The sequence below is a fragment of the Trachurus trachurus genome (genome assembly GCF_905171665.1).
Source record: "Trachurus trachurus genome assembly, chromosome: 14".
In the NCBI taxonomy this organism is placed as follows: domain Eukaryota; kingdom Metazoa; phylum Chordata; class Actinopteri; order Carangiformes; family Carangidae; genus Trachurus; species Trachurus trachurus.
In genome coordinates, this window is record NC_139903.1 from 3,939,569 (window position 1) to 3,963,418 (window position 23,850).

At 39.4% G+C, this 23,850-nt stretch overlaps 1 protein-coding gene across 1 annotated transcript; it reads right to left on the bottom strand.

Moving 5' to 3' along the window:
- Positions 1 to 3,140: 3,140 nt before the first annotated feature.
- Positions 3,141 to 22,653, bottom strand: LOC310997310 (protein Aster-B-like; the record flags this gene model as incomplete). The annotated part of the gene is made up of 21 exons (XM_083986986.1): positions 3,141 to 3,230; positions 4,300 to 4,420; positions 4,566 to 4,673; positions 4,809 to 4,820; positions 5,584 to 5,671; positions 6,298 to 6,498; positions 7,804 to 7,907; positions 8,042 to 8,184; positions 8,291 to 8,409; positions 12,431 to 12,574; positions 12,678 to 12,852; positions 14,250 to 14,415; positions 16,513 to 16,628; positions 16,874 to 16,954; positions 17,641 to 17,736; positions 18,450 to 18,553; positions 18,910 to 18,994; positions 19,597 to 19,617; positions 20,277 to 20,541; positions 21,132 to 21,160; positions 22,564 to 22,653. 21 exons carry the CDS (start codon positions 22,651 to 22,653, stop codon positions 3,141 to 3,143), a joined length of 2,358 nt encoding a protein of 785 aa, XP_083843112.1.
- Positions 22,654 to 23,850: the final 1,197 nt, after the last annotated feature.

Genomic DNA, 23,850 nt, shown 5'->3' on the forward strand with positions numbered 1-23,850 from the left:
GTGTCTTCTAAAGCTGCAGTGTGTCGAGCTCTCAGGACCGTTATAGAACCACTTGATAGTGTTGACAGCAATGATGGCGCACCATAAAGACAGTTTTCTGTGGAACTTCAGGTCTCAAAAAGGCAACAAAGCTGTATTTGTATCTGTGGAAGTACACACACCGAGGCGCTGTGGCAACATTACAAAACTCGTTAAGCATCTAAGATTAAAGGAAAAGGAAAAACAAAACAGACTGCGATGATGAGGTCTGGAGAAAAGGACACACACTGCCAGACTTCACTCACTACTGAGTCCTGTGGCCGTGGCAACATTATCCAGATACATCAGGAGTGTGTGTGTGTGTGTGTGTGTGTGTGTGTGTGTGTGTGTGTGTGTGTGTGTGTGTGTGTGTGTGTGTGTGTGTGTGTGTGTGTGTGTGTGTGTGTGTGTGTGTGTGTGTGTGTGTGTGTGTGTGTGTGTGTGTGTGTAGCTGTTGGCACCGTTTATCACTGTCACCGACTGTGGGAAAGAGATTCACGTCAGTTTGTGTGTTGATGTTCAAACAAGTGGAGTTCCCGACATTCTTAAAACCAAGGAATGCTATTTATAATGAAATGAATAAATACATGGAACAATAAATAGCTACAAAAGATAAAGGCCCATAGTCACAAAGCATTCTTTTTTTTATCACACCACAAAGAGTTCTCCTAAGTCACAATAACATTTGGGTAACACTTTATAATAAGTACACACTATTAGGCATTAGTTAAGAATTAAATACTGAATTTATATTTATAAACTATATGAGTATTCATGCGTTATAAATGAAGAATTCGGTATTTATTAATGCTTAACTAATGGTTAATAGTGTTTACTTATCATAAAGTGTTACCAACATTTGTCCTTTTCAACTTTTACTGAGAGCAAGTGAACTCTCCTGAGCAGGCAAACAGCAGTTTGTACGGGAAACATGGTGCTTGTTAAGTTTTTGTATAAATAAATAATGTACAACAGTACAGTACAGTATGCTGTGTGAAGAATGAGAGATAATATGTGAGTGGAAAATACAGAAACTAACAGAACAGTTTTCTTTTGTGGTTGAAGATTTATTCCAGACTGAAATGTGTTGTGGGAGTTGCCATCACCTCACTGCCTCATAATTTCCATCTTCCTTATCACCGACTTCTTACCGTTGTTCATCATCCTCATCCTGGTTCTCAAGGACAGTTTTCCTAATCCAGGATGGTGGTATAGGTGGGAACTTGAGTGCAGACATTAAAGGGATAGTTCAACATTTTTGCAAATTGGCCCATTGCCATAAATTATCCCTATAGTCATAGCAGTAGGTTCGTTACCTTTAATTGTCGGTGCAAGCTGTTTTTAGAACGGCGGAGCAGAGCCGTGAGCTGCTCAGAGCTACGCTACGGAGGCTCATGGGATTTCTTGGTTTCCCTCATCAAACTCATCAAATACACAATCCAACAACTCCACAACGCTCTGGTGGACAAGTTGTGACCTGCACATTCACCACGCTATGAGATAATAACACAACGTTACCAGACAGAGTTGTTTTAGAGGGAAATACAGAGACTGCTTGCTGAAAAACTGTCCCTGAAGGCAACGCGCATCAGCTGTTTTGCATGAATTTACCTGTTTGATGAGGGAAACCAAGAAATCCCATGAGCCTCCGTAGCGTAGCTCTGAGCAGCTCACGGCTCTGCGCCGCCGTTCTAAAAATAGCTTGCACCGACAATTAAAGGTAACAAACCTACTGCTATGACTATAGGGATTATGGCAATGGGTCAATTTGCCAAAATGTTGAACTATCCCTTTAAATATAGCTGAATAAGAGCGACTCATTCCATATTATAGTGGTTATGGCTGGTACAGACCATTTTGATTTTTCAGGGATCTTGTTTTTTGTTGCATCACTAAACTTGTCGTATTTAAGGACAGGCTGTGGCATCAAACCATGACAAGTAAATAAGGTTAACTATCCAAAACAGGATAAAGTTGCAGATCCGTGTGCCTTGCCCCAGTGATGATGATGACGATGAAGTGGGGCACAGAAGCTGTGTCTGGGTAAATAAAAGAAACCGAAACATTTAACGATTAGCTTCACAAACATTTCTTTATTCCCTTGGCAACACATTAGGAAAGTTGGCGCCGTGCCACCTTAAACTATAAGCAATCGTGTTTTCTTTCCATACATTTCCTGTAGTTGCAAATCAAACCTGCTTTATCAACAAGTCACTAAATCAGTGCTCCAGCCAGAGCTGCCATAGAAAACATTGCATATCACATTTCATACAGTAAGTCTCAGGGATGCCAGCCCTGATCTGCCACATATGCCTGGTAAAAAAAAAAAAAAAGAAAGAAAAAAAAAAGCCCTAACTGCAATGAAGATTTTATAACATGTATCACATTACACACAACACATCATCAGGAGCCAGAGTGCTTTGGTTCAGTCTGATCTTCGTATGTCAGAGAACAAACAGGAAAAACTTTGTGATGCAGCAACGGGAAGAAGAATAGAAAGCTGAAGCACACGGATCAACAAGAACGGTAATAAAACAATTAATACACGGCAAAAGACTCAATATCTTCCCAAGAATATTTGTCTTATTTCTTGTCAAAATGTCTCATTTCTAGTAAAAACTAATCTCTTTCCACTTAAAACAAGACTCATCACCTAAAAATGTACTTGTTTTTAGATCATTTTCACTTGTTTCAAACTAATTTTCACTTGAAATAAGTAAAAAAAATTGCCAGTGAAAGCAGGTTTTTTTGTGCTTGTAACAAGAAAGAAAGACTTGCTCCACTATCAGATTTGTCTACTTATTTCAAGTGATAATATGATTGAAAGAAGTAAAACATGTCTTAAAAACAAGCTACGTTTTTATGAAATAAGACAAATATTCTTGGTAAGATTTTGAGTTTTTGCAGTGTAAGTCCTGCCAGTGATTTTGTCTCACTGCAAGATGTACTGTGTGTGTGTGTGTTTGTGCACTTTCACCTATACTCTGAGCTGATGAGGTCACTTGAGTCCATACACACTTTTCCTGAAAAGGTGTCGGACTAAAAAACTCCAACCACCGCTCAGGCTCAGGAAAGGAAAGCTGAATATTGCACCTCATGTCCACATGCCTGCAGATTGTCCATCAGTGGTGTTGGTCATTTTGCTTTTCCGATTCAGATTTGCTGTCCTTGAGGCCGATGCTGTTATGGAGGTGAAGAAGGGATTCTCTCAGCTGGATGAAAGGCAGGAGAGAGATATGTTAGAGTCTGTAAAGGAACATCGGTAATAACAATAACAGTTTATGATCTGACAACAAACCAGTAGAGTCATACTGTGAACTGTAAAAACCAAAACAATGAGCTGATGCACTGCAAAAACTCAAAATCTTTCCAAGAATATTTGTCTTATTTCTTGTCAAAATGTCTAATTTCTAGTCAAAGCTAATCTCTTTCCACTTAAAATAAGACTCATCGCCTAAAAATTTACTTGTTTTTAAGATCATTTCCCCTTGTTTCAAACAAATTCTCACTTGAAATAAGTAGAAAAATCTTCCAGTGAAAGGAAGTTTTTTGTGCTTGTAATAAGGAAGAAAAACTTGCTCCACTGTCAGATTTTTCTACTTATTCCAAGTGAAAATATGCTTGAAATAAGTAAAAAGTGTCTAAAAACAAGCTACTAATGTGTTGAGTCTTATTTTAAGTACAATGAGATTTGTTTTGACTAGAAATTACATTTTGACTAGAAATAAGACAAATATTCTTGGTAAGATTTTGAGTTTTTGCAGTGCAAAAAAACAATGAGCTGATGCACTGCAAAAACTCAAAATCTTACCAAGAATATTTGTCTTATTTCTAGTCAAAATGTAATTTCTAGTCAAAACAAATCTAATTCTACTTAGAATAAGACTCATCACATTAAAAAGTAGCTTGTTTTTAGACACGTTTTACTTCGTTCAAGCATATTTTCACTTGAAATAAGTAGAAAAATCTGATAGTGGAGCAAGTTTCTTATTACAAGCACAAAATATTGCTTTCACTGGCAGATTTTTCTACTTATTTCTATTGAGAATTTGTTTGAAACAAGTGAAAATTATCTAAAAACAAGTTAATTTTTAGGTAATGAATCTTATTTAAAGTGGAAAGAGTTTAGTTTTGACTAGAAATGAGACATTTTGACAAGAAATACGACAAATATTCTTGGAAAGATCTTGAGTTTTTGCAGTGTGTAGCCTATATTAGAGCTGAGAGAAAACGTGGATTTATGACCGTGTTTGACTGTGTGACTACAGTAGACTACCTCACCTCATCGAGAAGCAGCACTGATGATTTGATTATCTCTTTCCATGTCTGGAGATCGTCGTCGTGGCAACGCTGGTGGGAGTCCAGGAGATGTACCCATTCCCGCTGAGTCTGAGGGGTTTTGCTGTGGAGACACACAATCATACAAATGTGAAAATAATATCAAAGTATCAGAGTGATAATAAGACGGTGTATGGCCTGGTGTGGTCACAATGATCTATTACAAAGATTGGTATCGAAAAGAAACATTTCCAAACACGTGATTATACCTTTCTTGTGCTCTGAAAGCCTGGGCTTCGGTGAGACTCTGTGTGGTGTACTCCAACATCCATAGCTTGTAAAACAACATCATATTGAGGAATACCAGCAGTATCAAGCTACAGAGAGAGAAAGGGGCGGAGGGGGGGAGAAGAGAAGAAAACACAGAGAGATTGTACAACAGAGCGTCATCTATTACATCATTTAATGCCATTTTCTGAGAAGAATCAGGCTCATGGCTGGAATGAAAATACCTTATACAGATCCTACAGAGTGCAAAGGCAAATGAACAGAGAAAAAAAAATTGTGTTACAACCAATTTCAACAACACAAAAACAAAGGAACAATGGTAGAAATAAGTGTACACCAGAAAATATTGATATCTGAAACTATGAACTTTTTTTTATAGACATATTTTTTTTTACCAGATCTATTAGAGAGCTAAGAATAAAAACTGACTCATAAATAAATAATCTACTGGAAGTATTCATTCATGGGAGCCATGGAAGGATTTTTTTTCTCAGTTTGCTTGATTTACTGATCAGTTCACAGAGAAAAAACTGCACTGCAAAAACTCAAAATCTTACCAAGAATATTTGTCTTATTTCTAGTCAAAATGTCATTTCTAGTTAAAACAAATCTCATTATACTTAAAATAAGACTCATCACATAAAAAAGTAGCTTGTTTTAAGACACTTTTTTAACTTCTTTCAAGCATATTTTCAAATCTGATAGTGGAGCAAGTTTTTCTTTCTTATTACAAGCACAAAAACTTCCTTTCACTGGCAGATTTTTCTACTTATTTCAAGTGAAAATACATTTGAAACAAATGAAAATTATCTAAAAACAAGTTAATTTTTAGGTGACGAGTCTTATTTTATGTGAAAAGAGATTAGTTTTGACTAGAAATGAGACATTTTGACAAGAAATAAGACAAATATTCTTGGAAAGATTTTGAGTTTTTGCAGTGTACACTGTGTATCACAACTCAGTGGATAATGACAAGGTACAAGTGATACCGCAACTCACACGAGGCTGATGAGAACCAGTAGTTTGGAGAAGTTGTAAAGTGCGAGGCCTCCTTGAGTATCAGGTATGTGTCTGGTCTGGGTGGAGCCTGTAAGAGAAGAAGGAGAAGAAACAGAAAACAGTTGATGAACTGACAGATGAGACTTTATTGTGAAGCTGCTATTTGTTTCTCAGAGTTACACTGCAAAAACTCAAAATCTTTCCAAGAATATTTGTCTTATTTCTAGTCAAAATGTCTCATTTCTAGTCAAAACTAATCTCTTTCCACTTTAAATAAGACTCATCACATGAAAAGTAGCTTGTTTTTAACACTTTTTACTTCTTTCAAACATATTTTCACTTGAAATAAGTAGAAAAATCTGCCAGTGAAAGCAAGTTTTTCTTTCTTATTACAAGCACAAAAAACCTGCTTTCACTGGTGGATTTTTCTACGTATTTCGAGTGAAAATGTGTTTGAAATAAATGAAAATTATCTTAAAACAAGTTAATTTTTAGGTGATGAGTCTTATTTAAAGTGGAAAGAGATTAGTTTTGACTAGAAATGAGACATTTTGGCAAGAAATAAGACAAATATTCTTGGAAAGGTTTTGAGTTTTTGCAGTGTACTACATTTCCCACAAGTCCTGTCCTGTTAAAAGATGACATTGATGCTTGCCTTCAGTTGTACAGTATTTCACTGACCACAGACCAGCTGCTGACATCTGTTGGGCTGACTTGCCACATGCTTGATGTGGTGGTGAATGTTCTCCTCATCCTCAGGTGTGCTGATGGCTTCATCCAGGATCCCCAATGGACTCGGCGGATGGAGCAGCGTTGGTTTTCTCCTCCGACAGATACCGGTCCGTAGATCCTTGGTCTTGGGCGACTGTCTGTGAGGCTCCGTCAACATGGCGTCCAACTTACTCAGCTCCAACTCTAGTCGTATTAAGGGAAACCACAGAGAGAAGAATAGGCGGTTTGAGGCCTGAACGGTTTCAGTGTGAGACTTAGGTCAACAGGATTTGGTTTGGTTGTCGCTTCCATTTACACTTAATGGCTAAATGAAGACTTCAGGCTGAATGGTCGCCTTGTTAACTTCTCATTTCACATGAGCGTGTCTCTGTTTACACAGAAATAAGCAGCGTCATCGACTCAAGTTATGTAACTTTAACTCGTGATGACAGACTTGATGTGGCACTCACGACTTCACCTGAACTGAACTACAGTCATGCAAACTGACCAGGTCAAAAACCTATAGAATATGGCTGGATTGAGAATGGTCAATGAAATGAATGAAAGGGATAGTTCAACATTTTGGCAAATTGGCCCATTGCCATAATCCCTATAGTCATAGCAGTAGGTTCGTTACCTTTAATTGTCGGTGCAAGCTATTTTTAGAACGGCGCAGCAGAGCCGTGAGCTGCTCAGAGCTACGCTACGGAGGCTCAAGGAATTTCTTGGTTTCCCTCATCAAACTCATCAAATACACAACCCAACAACTCAAAAACGCTGTCGTGGACAAGTTGTGAGCTGCACATTCACCACGCTATGAAATAATAACACAACGTTACCAGACAGAGTTGTTTAGAGGTAAATTCATGCAAAACTGCTGATGCACGTTGCCTTCAGGGACAGTTTTTCAGCAAGCAGTCTCTGCATTTACCTCTAAAACAACTCTGTCTGGTAACGTTGTGTTATTATCTCATATCGTGGTGAATGTGCAGGTCACAACTTGTCCACCAGAGCGTTTTGGAGTTTTGGGATTTTGTATGTGATGAGTTTGATGAGGAAAACCAAATTCATTTAGCCTCCGTAGCGTAGCTCTGAGCGGCCTGCTGCTCCGCTCCGCCGTTCTAAAAATAGCTTGCACCGACAATCAAAGGTAACGAACCTACTGCTATGACTATAGCGATTATGGCAATGGGCTAATTTGCCAAAATGTTGAACTATCCCTTTAAATTAGACAGGTCTGAAGATGGCCTCAGAAGCAACAGGCATGTCCTTTCTGGGTTATTTTTCTAAAAACAACTGATACTATTGTTACTTTTCTTCCTTTTCCTTTTTCCATTATTAGTCTCCAGTACGTCCAGAAACCTGGGGTGCAATAGCTATTTGTATTTAAGGCATAATGTTTCCTAAATCTTCAAGTGACAGTGATTGGTAGTGAGTGCAAAGTCAATATGACTCATAGTCAGATCGACCACAATGAAGAGTGTAAGACCGAGGAGTTGTGATGCCAACCCAAGTGTCTGAAGTAGTCGTCCAGACCACTCCAGGAGTTCCTTTCAATGAACCCCTTCACGAGCCCCCATGGCTGCTTCTTATAGTGAAGCTCTGTCGACACCCTGCAAGAGACACACACGGATGGAGGGAAACATGCTAACATTAATATCTGCACAGTAACTGCTGAGGTTTAAGAGCTTCTATCCTTTGTTCTTACCGCAAAACACACACATGATGGTGGAAAAACTGTCCTCACCTAAGACGACACTTGTTCTTGGTCACTCTGGTGAGCATGTAGCGGTTGAGAGTGTAGAAGTAGTCGTGGTAGGGTACGTCATGGGCGATCACCTCAGCATCAATAACGTAGCACTCGTGCTCTTGACTTGCTTTGTACAGAGTCTAAACCCAGAACCCAGAGATAAATACCAAGATTATTTTACAGCCATACTTAAGTCAAACAAAATCAGTTATTGAGCTTGTATAGAGCCATGAAATATTCACAAACCTGTGTCTCAGTGACTGCTGCTGTTTTGGGAGCCAGAGGATTATTCAGGGCTATGGCATACATGATCTCTCTGGTCTGGTTACCATCCACCTCTTTTCTCCATGAGTGATACGTCACATCTGCGAGAGACAATATGAAAATTCAACTTAAAGTGTGGTGGCCAACACAATATAACAGAAAATATACTGCAACAATCTGATCAGAAATTAGGCCACAACATGAACAGCAGAGATAGATAACATAATGAGCAATGTCTATTAGTCATGGAGGTTGTTTAAGCAATATATCACGACAGGCTGTGGTATATGCTCATTATACCACGGCTAAGGGGCGTTGTTCGGCCCGACGCGAAGCGGAGGGACGACAACCCCCTTGGAGTGGTATAATGAGCATACACCACGGACTGGAGTGATATATTGCTTTTATAAAACGGTTACGAATAAAGGCAATATAAAAGAGGGATACGCAATCAATTTCATGTAGTTTTATTCAACCAGAAATACATATTATCCAATAAAATAGCCTCACTGTGAAAAAATAGTCCCACCTCTCCAGACGTTAGCTCCAAGTTAGCTCTGCAGCTCGTCTTTTCCTCCGCATTTTTTCAGGTGAAAGTCACTGCTCAGTCCCCTCTACCATTGTTAACCCTCCCCAGAGGTGAAAGTCAACCTTAAACATGTGAATTCAACTACTTTAGTCCGTTTTTTAACATCGTAAAAACATCAGCTGTCTTTTGCTACGGACGGCAACAGTCCGTTGTCATGGATACATGACAACAACTTCCATTCATACCAGTCATATGACCAGAGCAGCTTTTTTATGCAAATGAGAATGACCGATGCATTCTGGGTAATTTAGGGGCAGCTACCGGCATTTTTACATTGCACTCACTGGCTTTTTGTGTTTTGATGGAGCGTAGACTAACTAACAATTAATCTGAATGTTTTATTTTTTGTTTCTTTTGTAGCACTATGTCTCATAATTATTTTGACACCCTCTTTGAAACCCACCGTTCACGCTATCTTGAAAAATTACAATTAATGAATCTGCCGGTATGCTCATTTAGCCTCCCACAGTGATCAATGACCCCACAAAGTGGCCAGAAATGTCTTATCCAGACATCTACACGTATTTGGTCGAATCACCGGGTAGGTTTTGGCTAAGTGTTGTCTGTAAATAGCCTGTTAATAGCCAACTTTTTTGTTAGTTAGTTTGTCAAGCCAGTTAGGCTGAACTTTTCAATGGAGGGATGCTGGTAGCTGCCCCTAAATTACCCAGAATGCATCGGCCATTCTCATTTGCATAAAAAAGCTGCTCTGGTTAGAGGTTGCGCTAGACTTTTTCGTTGCCGGTCATTTTGACTGACGGGGTCATAAAAATTCCGTCATAATCTATTTTTACCGGTCACTTTAATTTTTTTTAAATGATAATAATGCCATATTCAATAGCATTCAATTTTAATTCATGTTTAATTCATATCAAGTCCAAACAAATTGAACAGAGAATGCTCCGGAGCAGAGTCGGCGTCAGAGCACATCTAACTGTGGGTCATCAGTGAATGCGGGGGTCACTTTCTGCCACTCAACATCTAAATACAACGTTAGATGACATCAGTTTTCTGTCAACAATCAACATGCTAACCCATGTGTTATACCAAAACATCCAAAGGAGCACGTTTTCACATAGGCACCGCATAGTGCACCGGCGTTAGCGCTCTCTCTCTCTCTCGTGCCTCTCATTTCTCTTTTACGCACGCACGCACGCACGCAGCCATTGCGCATCACTGAAACAACTGAAGCTATAGACCACAGCCAGATGCAGCACAAATTCAGACAGGACAAAACCCACTCAGCTTTAAGTGTTATAAACAATGCCACGGCGGGCAAAATACATTAAAAGAAGGCTTAACGTTACCTTTAGAAGAGTTGTGTGCGGCGAGTGTGTGAAACCCCCACCGCTCTACCTGTACCGAGACACACCGCTGTGTAGCTACAGCTACGTAACTTAAAGCAGATATCAGTGGAATGTTTTTGTTAATATAAGTCCTAAATAGTCCTATTTTCCGTCAGCAATCACTTACATGAAGTATTTCAGCCTAAACACGAGTCTCTCCGTCACTCTGCTCTGCTGTAACCCGAGGAGAAAATTTTCCTTGTGGGATACAAGTGTTATCCAATGAGGAGAGAGAACGGCATGAAGGGCTGTGTGTGCAGCCAAGGGATGCGCGTGAATGTGGTGACGTAGCACGAGGACCAATTGATGCCTGACAAGGGCGGGGGCTGCTAACTCATGGTGCGTTCAAAGAAACTCGTACTTTGTGTTTTTCCTTCCTGTGAAGTCATACCAGTTCGATCTGGTACGAGTTCACGGGTCGGAAGTTACGAGTGGCCGTTATAGGGAACTTTCACAGACAACAGGATGGTAAAAACACGAGCTACGGGTTACCTGGAACGCTACCAAGTCGTAGTTGTGACTTGAAGCTGTAACTTACGGTTTCAAAAGCCTGCCTTGAACGCAGCATTAGCCGAAACGGCCGTGAAGCTGATATCTGCTTTAACAGCTGACTACTGTCGGTCCCTCGGACACTGCAGCTAAATCTCGCCCGTTAAATCATTATCGACCGTCATATTTGCACTGACACGACTCCCAGTCAACATTTAATCCACTTGAAGGAGTTTGAATACTGCGGGGAAGCTTTCTGTCTTCTTCTCTGTTGTTAGTGTTTATGTGTGGCAGCGCTAACAGCGCCACACACGCTCCACACAGGCCTAGAGGAGGTACTACAGCGTTTTCTACTGAGCGCACCAACCAGCTGTGAGGTTTTTTTAATTTATTTTTTTTATCTAATTCTCACCGTAGTGACTTTGTGACATTGTATATGTTTTATATCGTTATCCACGGCTCCATGTATTGATTATCTGCCGGCTTCATTGTAAACAAATGCACATGGCCAGACGGCCATGGCTGTGAATTGCAATCTGTCAAAATGACGGATGGCCTCAAAATCTTTCCGTCACCGTTTTAAAAAAACGGTCAATGACGGAAAATATCCGGTTAACGCGACCCCTGGCTCTGGTCTATACGTGCCTGACGCGGAGTGATAGCCTGCGCTGTGATAAGGTTTTAGAATAGTAGCCGTGGTATATGCTCAATATACCACGGTTAACAACCAATCAGATCGCCGGATTTCACCTTTCCGTTTTATAATTCTAATTAAATGTGATGAAGGTTGCTATGTGTTGTCGTATGTGAGCAATGTTGTTCAATGTGTCTTTATTTTCATTTCGCTCTCTCCCATCCAACGTTTGTTTCTTGTGACGTTGGCTAGGTAAGTAATGTTAGTCAAATGAATGTCAATCTGTAATCATTTGTAGACAAATTAGCAATATTAGACTATGGTAAGGGTAATACACATCATTAGATCCACATATGTACTGCATTTACATTAACCTTATAAGTCTTGTTCCTGAAATACAGCAGGATTACACAAACAGTGCACATACACAGACGTGATATCATCCAGAAATAAAAGGTTCGCCTTGGTTTTTAATCTAGCAACCTTTTTAATTTTGTGACCTGCACATTCACCACGTTATGAGATAATAACAGAACGTTACAAAACTGAGCCGTTTTCGAGGTAAATGCAGAGACTGCTTGATGAAAAACTGTCCCTGAATGCAACGCGCATCAGCGGTTTTGCATGAATTTCCCTCTAAAACAACTCTGTGTGGTAACGTTGTGTTATTATCTCATAGCGTGGTGAATGTGCAGGTCACAACTTGTCCACCAGAGCGTTTTGGAGTTGTTGGATTGTGTATTTGATGAGTTTGATGAGGGAAACCAAAGAAATCCCATAATGAGCCTCCGTAGCGTAGCTCTGAGCAGCTCACGGCTCTGCTCCGCCGTTCTAAAAACAGCTTGCACCGACAAATAAAGGTAACAAACCTACTGCTATGACTATAGGGATTATGGCAATGGGCCAATTTGCCAAAATGTTGAACTATCCCTTTAAGTAGTGGCCACTGGGAGCTGCTGCCACAAGGTCATTGATGCTTGTTGAAGCAGCCTCCTGTGAACCCATTGGTGGATACCAAATAGGGCTACTGTAGATATGAGTTGTATGTTCTCTAATAAATTTACCTGAGAATCTCCTCTGCACCCGAAACTCCCTCATGAATTCGGACTCAGTGAAAAGTAAGTCGTACATCTTGTCCACACCAAGCTTGTACACTCTGTTGATGTACTGCCTGCCATTCAGGTCCTGGTGGAAAGTCTGCACCTCACCTGCATAAAGGAGTATACGTCTGTGTCAATGTGTTGTTGTGTGGCATGAAGAGGTTGAAATACAGTATTTTTGTGTGACAACAGTCAGGGTAATATCACAAACCTTCATCGTGTGTCTCAGATGAGTCACTGAGCTCTGTTTGCAGGTCTTCATTCTCACTGGGGTCCGTTAGTAGCGATGGGATTTGGACTTCAGACGTAGGGAGGATCAGAAGGGCTGCCTCAGCTAGACGGCTGCATACATCCTCCACAGTGGGCTGATCCTGGTCTGGCTGGACCTGGAGGAGCCAATGGGATCAACCAATAATAATAATCATACACTTTATTTAAGTAACACTTTTTTTTTTTTACCAACATTTCAAAGTACTTCAAAGAAATAAAGACAGAGGAAATAAAACTGTGATTAAAACACATCACAGAACACACCAACATAATAACAACATACAAAATATTCATGAAGGCTTTTTCCGGTAAAGCCTGAACCATGAAATAATTGTGAGAAAATTCTAAAATTTTGAAATCGGACCCTTTATTGGACCTTCTGACAAAAAATGTAAAAAAAATAAATATATAAGTCCAATTTTTTTTTTTTTTTTTTTTGAATAGGAGATTTGCATAGGAAATTACCTGCTGTATCTAATTTGATACACACATTTTCAACACGGTTCTACTATAAAATAGGTTATAAAATATTAAGTAGTTTTACTTTGCATCAATGCAATAACTATTCCTATTGAAGATTCAGTAAAAATCTTTACGTTTTTCTTACGTTATCTTTTTCAAAATTGGCAATAATATCCATGAGAAAACACATTTGGGACACTGACCGACAGCGGCCATATTGGATGTCCCAAGCATAAATAACTGCACCCTGGTGGTTTGTCTGATCATTGCATGTATCTGATTGTATACATTAGGTTTTTCAGGGGAAAAAAATCACAGTGAGGATGTAGAGGTCTGAAAAACTATTGTATTTTCATGTATCAAATTTTATACAAATGGCGACATACTGTAGGGTTAAGACTTTTAAAAGACACTAATGATGTAGTCTGTCTGATGCCAGTGTGTGGGCTGTTTCACAGTTTAGGAGCTCTAGTGGCAACAAGACCCACTTTCACTGCCACCAATCCAAGTATATGCAGGAACATGAGAAGTTAAAAAAAATCCTTGACACGATAAAGGTGTTCCTGAAACACTTGATGACACTGCAAAAACTCAAAATCTTTCCAAGAATATTTGTCTTATTTCTTGTCAAAATGTCTAATTTCTAGTCAAAGCTAATCTCTTTCCACTTAAAATAAGACTCAACACTGTAAAAATCTACTTGTTTTTAGATAATTTCACTTGTTTCAAACAAATTATCACTTGAAATAAGTAGAAAAATCTGCCAGTGAAAGCAAGTTTTTTGTGCTTGTAATAAGAAAGAAAAACTTGCCCCGCTATCAGATTTTTCTACTTATTTCAAGTAAAAATATGCTTGAAAGAAGTTTTAAAAAAGTGTCTAAAAACAAGCTACTTTTAATGTGATTTTACGTATAATGAGATTTGCTTTGACTAGAAATTACATTTTGACTAGAAATAAGACAAATAATTCTTGGAAGGATTTTGAGTTTTTGCAGTGCAGCAGTGTGCTATTTCATGCAGTGACTGTTCAGTGGTTGTCCAGCCTACTTACAGGTTCTGGAGAGTAAGTGTTGGGCAGCTCTGGTGGAGCGCTGTCGGGGTAGGCTTTGTGGGCCAGGACGGGACTAACGTCGGGCTTAGCTTCTGTGTTCTTGGTGAGAACGTTGCTGGTGTCATTGTGCTCATTGTTTTCCTCCACGGGCAGCTCTTCACAGTACCTGCACCATGGAGACGGACAACAGCTGTAGGTCAAGATTACCAGCTTGTTGCACACTGCCTGCACTGTGCTATACAAATGCAGGTGGGGGGGGAGGGGGGCATGGGTGTGATGAGGGTGATGATGGATTTATGAACGGTATTCTTTATTGATTTACCTGAAAGATGGAAACCAGATATTTGATATAGAACCATTTCATCGACACAAAGGATCATCCTAAAGAATTACAACCCACCCCAGGCTGACATATTCTATAATTGATAAATGATTTAAAGCAGATATCAGCTTCACGGCCGTTTCGGCTAATGCTGCGTTCAAGGCAGGCTTTTGAAACCGTAAGTTACAGCTTCAAGTCACAACTACGACTTGGTAGCGTTCCAGGTAACCCGTAGCTCGTGTTTTTACCATCCTGTTGTCTGTGAAAGTTCCCTATAACGGCCACTCGTAACTTCCGACCCGTGAACTCGTACCAGATCGAACTGGTATGACTTCACAGGAAGGAAAAACACAAAGTACGAGTTTCTTTGAACGCACCATGAGTTAGCAGCCCCCGCCCTTGTCAGGCATCAATTGGTCCTCGTGCTACGTCACCACATTCACGCGCATCCCTTGGCTGCACACACAGCCCTTCATGCCGTTCTCTCTCCTCATTGGATAACACTTGTATCCCACAAGGAAAATTTTCTCCTCGGGTTACAGCAGAGCAGAGTGACGGAGAGACTCGTGTTTAGGCTGAAATACTTCATGTAAGTGATTGCTGACGGAAAATAGGACTATTTAGGACTTATATTAACAAAAACATTCCACTGATATCTGCTTTAAGCTTGGAGATAAATGAACAAATGACATTGTACAGTTGTGGCCACACTCTTAGTTGTAGACGTAGAAGGGACTTGGACCACAATGACCGTTTTCAAGGCCAGAAAATAACCTTAACCTTAATTCCACGACCCTAATAGTGTGGTAAGTAGAAATGATTGTCACACCAGGTTCCTTCACTGCAAAAACTCAAAATCTTTCCAAGAATATTTGTCTTATTTCTTGTCAAAATGTCTAATTTCTATTGAAAACAACCTCTTTCCACTTCAAATAAGACTTGTTGTCACCCAAAAATGAACTTGTTTTTAGATAATCTCCATTTGTTTCAAACAAATTTTCACTTGAAATAAGTAGAAAAATCTGCCAGTGAAAGCAAGTTTTTTGTGCTTGTAATAAGAAAGAAAAACTTGCTCCACTGTCAGATTTTTTTATACTTATTTCAAGTGAAAATATGCTTGAAAGAAGTAAAAAGTGTCTAAAAACAAGCTACTTTTTAATGTGATGAGTCTTATTTTAAGTATAATGAAATTTGTTTTGACTAGAAATGACATTTTGACTAGAAATAAGACAATTTTGAGTTTTTGCAGTGTTGATGGACTTAGAAGGGATCTGGACCACAATGGCCGCTCTAACATAGCTATTCCATAACCCTAATTCCAGCACCCAAAACCCAAAACCTAATTCCCAACCCTAACCCTAATTTTCAAAGCAAAGAGCCAAAATGACCCCATAAAGGTGTAGTCAGTGGAAGTAGTTTGCAAACCACAATCTGGATCACAATGGCTGCTCTCAACATAGTTATTCCATAACCCTAATCCCAGCGCCCGTTAAACCTATTTCTGGCTGTAACCCTAACCCAACCCAATACTAATCCTTAAACATCGAGGTAAATAAACCACTTACACTGTACTAGATGAAGATGGGGATTGTCAGACTCTTAGGTGGCCATAGAAGGGACTTGGACCACAATGACCCTTCTCAAGGTGGGGCAAGATAGTAACCCTAACCCTAGCTGCAACCCTTATCTTTAAAGTAAATGAACAAATAACAGTGAACTACTGTAGATAAAGATGGTTGTTGTGACTGCACTTTTAGGTGGCGGTAGAGGTGGAGCAACCTCGACACTTAATCCTTAATGAAATTCCATCCATTCAAGAAATAAAGAGGTTTGGTAAAATTGATATAATGATATTTTCCACCATGACCACCTTGAAATATGATGCAGATATATGATGGATGAAGTTTGAATGGACTTTTGGGGCTTTTATTTCAGACTCACCCCATGGTGTTGAAGTCTTCATCAGGATGGACATAGTCCTCATCGTCACTGGTTAGACCAAGTTCATTACCATAACATTGATGGACAAAGTGCCACAGCTCTTTTGGGCATAAAGGCTAAGGGGGTAAGAAATTAAAGAAGAGCATCAGACAGGAAATGCAGAGTGAAATTTGAGCTTTTGATTGAACACAGGACTCAAACTTCATCATCTGTGTTAACAAGAACCAATCAAACATAATAACATACAACATATTTATTGGTTATTATTCCACAACCTTTGAAGCATGATGATGGCAGTCCTGGCAGGATTTTAATATTGTATATGCACGTAATGAAACACTGAGAGTGAAATCATTCTCACCTTTTCTAGAAGAGCGTTCTGCCACAGTCTGAACATCATCATGTACGTCCGGTCCCTCGCACCAAATGAGGTGAAAAAGTGCTGAGAGAAGAGCACAGTAAATTGTGAGATAAAGGATGGGATTTAAAATTGTATGCAAAGATTCGCGTTGCATATTTTGTCGAGTTTTTTAAGTAAAAATACGTACATATCTGTGTTAAATAGAAAAAAACAGTTGAATGTGGAAATTGAGAAAGGACGGTGTGTTTTGACACCTTTGTAAGGCAGTATTTTGTCCACTCTGACACAGTCATCATCTTCCCAAATGAAATTATGTATTATTTAGCCAAGCCGGCTAACCAGAAATGCACCCAGACACAACATGTCTAATCGTGTTGGTAACATAATCTCTTCTAAAGTATGTTCTGAAGATTTGACAATTAGATTTCTAAGCAGTTGTAAGTGGTGCTGGAACAACATGTCCTACAGTCTGAATCAATTGTGTTGATTATGTAAATCAATTGTCAATTTGCATTTACTGTGTCTGTGTGAGAAACTGTTCTCATTAATCCTGTTGAGACTTCACGCCATAAACTGACCTTGGTTATTCTAAATCTGTCAATTCTTTACACAGAAACCTAACCAAATGGTGCTCGACACATTTTGTAACACTGAAATACCCTACCACAGCGGTACAACTGCTATGAATGTGTATCTGAAAAGAAAATATTGTGGTCTGTATCACACAGTAATGTGTATTTAAGGCAAGGATGTGATGCTGCCTCTACCTTTTCATTGTCAGTGCTCAGCTGAATGGCATTGGGGATGAGACGGGCCGTCTTCTCCTTTGTCATAGTGCAGATGTCCTTCAATCGAACTGTCAGCTTTAGAGTGAAAAGCAGCATGTTTACACTACATAGGTAAAATATAGGAAACTTAACTGCAGATCTTTTTTTGTTTGTTTTCTGGACCAAGCCTGAAAAAAACTAACAAACCAAAAGACAATTAACTTGATGGACAAGTCCTTAACAGCTTTAAAGACACCCAAAAGAACATTACATGTATAGTACCCTCATTACAGATAGCCCCACACTGCAAAAACTCCAAATCTTTCGTCGTATTTCTTGTCAAAATGTCTCATTTCTAGTCGAAACTAATCTGTTTCCACTTAAAATAAGACTCATCACCTAAAAATTAACTTGTTTTTAGATCATTTGCACTTGTTTCAAACTAATTTTCACTTAAAATAAGAAAGTTTTTTGTGCTTGTAATAAGAAAGAAAAACTTGCCCCACTATCAGATTTTTCTACTTATTTTAAGTAAAAATATGCTTGAAAGAAGTAAAAAAAAAAAAGTGTCTAAAAACAAGCTACTTTTCATGTGATGAGTCTTATTTTAAGTATAATGAGATTTGTTTTGACCAGAAATGACATTTTGACTAGAAATAAGAAATACGTTTTTGCAGTGCAGGAAGAATAAAAGTTGGACATGATGGTTGTGAGTGAGAGTTTTAGTATTTTGCTTCTATGTGTTTATATGAAACATCATTCTACAAGAAGCTCAATGTAGGAGTGTCCCAGTGAGATTAGCTCCTCACCAAGGTTTCCCATCGGAAGATATTGCTGTAGAAACAAATCCAATTCTCCGAGAGGTAGAGGCGCCCCTGCAGAAGGATGTCCCGCTGCAGGGCACAGGAATAGTCTGGGAGGAGATGAAGGTCAAAGGTCAGAAGATGGTTTGGAAACAAATTGTGCATCAGAGCTCCAAAATGGAGAGAAAATGACATAAAACAATATATTAGCATTCTAGCAATGGTGCCCTGAGTGCAGCATGCAGCATTCAGGGGTAAACAACCTCCCACAATTTGCTCCACTGAGGAAATTGTAGTTCTTCACTAAAAAAGCCCCAGACAAAAAGAAAAAATAAGATAAGAGTCTGGTTGAAATATTGTTGGAAGTAGAACGTCCTTTTGAAGTAAATGTTGTGTTTTTTATGCAATAATAGTATCTATAAACTCTAATTTTCAGGCTATTCCTATCTGTGCAGTTCACACTCACCCACAATGAGGCGCTCAGTATCCGGCAGCTGCTTGAAGATCTTCCTGAAGTCTTCATTGCGTTGTTTGTATGTGGGACTCAGCACCTGCAGAGGAAATTACAGAAAACATACCGTATGCCAAAAATGATATCATGTAACCCAACTCTTTTTAGCTACAGGTCACACTCCTCTGAGATTACTATCATTACTATTAAATTAATTTAATTACTTTCTATGATGCTGTTATTTAGACACCACTTCACAATCTCCCACTAGGGCTTTGGCTCTACTGAACCAATGATGCTCTTCTATGCTGATGATATTTGTCTTAATGTCTCAAAATAACCCTTATAACCATGTGTTGTATTGTTTGAGGAAATTTGATTCAAAATAAGTGTAACAAAAACCCTCTTTAATCTTTCTGTTGTACTTTTCATTGCCCTGTGTAAAGGCAATAACATGAACCAATGAACTAAAATTCCTTTGAGGGTCTGGTGCATAGTGTTTTAATTCCAAATTGCAGCCCAAGAAATGACATTTATTTTGAAATCAAATTACATTCTATCATAATGTGGTTCTAACAAAACAAATATAAAACAGACAATTGTGTGTGGTCAAAAACTACTGAAAAAGCAACTGAAAATGTGGACAAAGTCAATGAAAACATCTAATCAAAAGATGAAGGTTGGTATAAAAAAAATACTCACGTTGTACCAGCTTTGACTTTTCTGTTGAGATACAGGCAAAAGACGAAAATAAATTATGTATTCAGTGAACCCAAATCACATTATACAATTTCTGGAATCAATTTTGCAAAGAGATAGTTGGGGATACGCTGATCTCTTGATGTCATATATACAGTATATATCCAATAATCCACTGAGATTGTGGTTTGCCATGTATCAGTTAGTTATTATAGATTTTTCCTCACATGATTGATCCTATAGGTCAGCACCTAGAAGTTGAATGTCTAGAAGTTGAAGTAAATTGATAGAAATTGTTACTGGACCTACCTATACAGTAGTTCTATGAGTACATGCTCAAAAGAGGCAATGGACTGGGAGCACCCCCTGATTATTTGTGACTTACTACTATTTGATTTTCTTGGTGAACAGGAAGTCAAAGTCAAATTGAAGCACTTAAGCATCAAGCTAATGGTCCATGTCTATGTTCCCACAGCCTTATGTTCCCACAGTTCTAAGATTTTTCTCAAAATTAGGCCCTATGTATCTGGATTCTGGACTCTATCTATCTGGCCTGTCTAGCCTCTACTGGGTCTTTTTACTAAACTTAACCAACTCTTTTCTTCATTGCCTAAACCCAACCAATGGTGGGACCAAAGGGCTGTGGGAACATAGGAATGACCCCCAAGCGAACATCTGCTCACCTTGGAGTTCTTCCCTCCACTGCGTGTCCCGGGGTTAGTGGGATGGACGGACTGGGAGTTGGTGCGCTGGTGCTGGGCGGTTTGTTGCTGCTCCGGCGTGGCGGTGGCGGTGGCGGTGGCAGGGCAGCGGTCCGAGGCCTGGTCCGATGAACCTTTTTCCACCATTGCACTGTCAGCCTCCGGGGTCAGCTGGGTCATGGACGAAGAGGAAGGGTTTTGCAGGATGGGCGAGCAAGCAGCGTAGCTCTGAGAGTCAGTGGCCCCACTGAAACGAAGAAAAAAAGCTTAGAGTTTGTTTACATCACTGCAAAAACTCAAAATCTTTCCAAGAATATTTGTCTTATTTCTTGTCAAAATGTCTCATTTCTAGTCAAAACTAATCTCTTTCCACTTAAAATAAGACTCATCACCTAAAAATGAACTTGTTTTTAGATAATTTCACTTGTTTCAAACTAATTTTCAATTAAAATAAGTAGAAAAATCTGCCAGTGAAAGCAAGTTTTTTGTGCTTGTAATGAGGAAGAAAAACTTGCTTCACTGTCAGATTTTTCTACTTATTTAAAGTGGAAAATTTGCTTGAAATTTTTTTTAAAAAGTGTCTAAAAACAAGCTGCTTTTTATGTGATGAGTGTTATTTTAAGTATAATTAGATTTATTTTGACTAGAAATAAGACAAATATTCTCGGTAAGATTTTGAATTTTTGCATTGCATTTCATCACAGGCCACAGCTCTTAAATATCCATGCAAGTGAAAGAAAAAACATCCGTGTATTGTTCCACTGTGTTGGTAAAACTGAGAAAGTATTAAATAAGAAGATCCAATGAGAAAAGGAAGAACTGTAACAACAAATGTACCTGCAGTTACGTCCCAAAATATTGGTATTCTGCACCAGAGATTCAAATGAGTGAATAAACACATATGCACTGTACCAACTATCCTGGTTTCCAACAATAAAAGTGAATGAATAGTGATCAAACTAACATTTTCTGTAGAGGAAATCAACTAAGTATTGGATTTTCTGGGCTAATAATAGGAATATGTACCATTCCTGTAAAACACCTTGCGTCTTGCGTCAAATCCTCAAACAGAATTTGGATTTCTAGGGTTTTAATTTCACCAGGGACCAACAGAGCCACAGATCAGTCCCCAGCAGCTTCACAGTCCAGTTGAACTCAGAGAGAGGAGCCTGAGCGATGCACAGAGAGGCTAGATAGATGCCATCTCCCCCTGCATTGCAGCTCTGAAAGGTCAAATTACAAACAGGAGGAGAGTCCACTCTAGCCTTCCTACCTGCTAAGTCTAACATTATTTTGTCAATAATAATCTTATCAAGAGCTCATTTAGTGCCGTCGGGAAAAAAAACTAAAAAAAAAAGCACATGAGGTAATGACTGTATTGGGCTTCAAGGGAAAACTAAATACTTAATACTATATTTATAGATCACAGAACCGGCCAAACAAACTGCAATCAAAGTTAATCACCTTTAAATCCTCATGTTTTACCTGCAGGCAAAAAAAGCTCAGTAAAAACAAATCTAACAGATCTTCCATTAATTAATTGAATAAAAATATAGAGCTCCATACAGCTGTTACAGATAGAACATGACAGCAAAACCCTGTCATGTAAGTCTATGTTAGCATCATACTGCATATGGGACAGATAATAAACGGATGTGGTTTGTGTCTCACTAAACCCGAGCTCAACTATCTGATGCAACAGAAATGGTGGAATGTAAAGTAGCGCAAGGTGACACACACATCCTCCCTGAATAACACACAAAATGCAAAGCACAGAGCAACAACAACAACGGCGACAAAGAGATGATGAGATCGAGGTATTTTTAGAGGTTGAGCATGCAGCTAAACCAACCTTGCAGCCATGGAAGACTTCAGCCCACAGCATCAGTCAGACAACTGTACCTGCTTCATGCATCCATTCAGACGGCAACAGCAGCAGCAGGAGAGGAGGAGGAGGAAGATGAGGAGGAGGAGACAAGGAAGCAGAGAGAAGAGAAGAGAAGAGATGAGGAGGGAGGAAGAAGAGGAGGAGGAGGAGGAGGAGGAGGAGGAGGAGGAGGAGGAGGAGGATGGTGCTGAAAATCCATAAGCAGCACTGCCCCCTCTATAAGAAACACAGCTCTGCCGGTTAAATAGGCCGGTGCTTCATGCTTCTCTCCCTTCTCCCTTCTCTCCTTTATTTCTCCTTCTGCAGAATGATTTAAAGACTCCTGCTGCTGCTGCTCCCCCCCTCTCAGTCTCTCCCCCCTCCCATTACATTAAAACTCACCATGTTGTGAGTGGATGCCGTAGCAGAGCCGTGGAGACTGCCTCCTCCTCCGTCGCTGCTCTGCTCACAGCGCTCGGTGGGCTTCAGCATCGCAGGCAGAGAGAGAGAGAGAAGAGCCCCTCCCACTTCTCACAGATTCATGAGCTTTATGAATGAAAGATGCTGACGTGGATTAACCCTCACTGTCACACCATGTTGCCTAGCCCCTCCCCATTTAAACAGACACATAGAGCAGGGGTTCTCAACTAGTCTCACTCTGGGCTCCACATTTTCCCATGGTCATTAAGTCACGACCCAATTTTATAGAATTCAAACCAAGATTATTTTTTTTAAGCCTTTAAAAACAAATTTTGCTTTTTATTGAGCAAAGTGCATTTCAGAGCACATGAATGAAACTGAGGAGGAGCATGACAACTGCATGTACGGAAGTGAATAAAAAAATATCAAACTGCACAAAATGGAGACCAACAAAATGATATATTTGACTTCTAATGCATCTCTGCATTCAGAGCATATTCACAAAAGTGAATAAATATCAAATTGCACAAAATAAAGACCCACAAAACAAAACAAGATTAACTGCATTCAGGCCACATTAATAAGAAATTGATATCTTTGCATTCAGAGCAAATGGAGCAAATAATAAGAAACTGAGGAGGACCATTACAACTGCATGTGTTCACGTGATGCGTGCCTTTCAAAATAAGTTATTTTTCAAAATAAAAGACATGTCCAACATCAGATGTGCATTAAATATTATTTACTTTTTTGACCAGCTGTCCGCGACCCATCCAGAACGGGTCCGCGACCCACTTTTAGGTCCCGACCCACCAGTTGAGAACCACTGTACTATATGACATCAAGAGATCAGCGTATCCCCAACTATCTCTTTGCAAAATAGATTTCAGAAATTGTAAAATGTGATTTTGGTTCACTTAATACATAATTTATTTTTGTCTGTTGCCTGTCTCTCAACAGAAAAGTCAGAGCTGGTACAACGTGAATATTTTTTTTATACCAACCTTCATCTTTTGATTACATGTTTTCATTGACTTTGTCCACATTTTCAGTTGCTTTTTCAGTAGCTGTCCGCGACCCATCAATAACGGGTCCGCGACCCACTTTTGGGTCCCGACCCACCAGTTGAGAACCACTGACATAGACCACTCTCATTGTCTCTTTAAGATTTGCATTTTACAAAAAAGAGTCATAAGGATGGTTCATCATGCTGGGTACCTTGCTCATACAAATCCGTTGTTTTTAAAATCGGGTATTTTAAGATTTGAG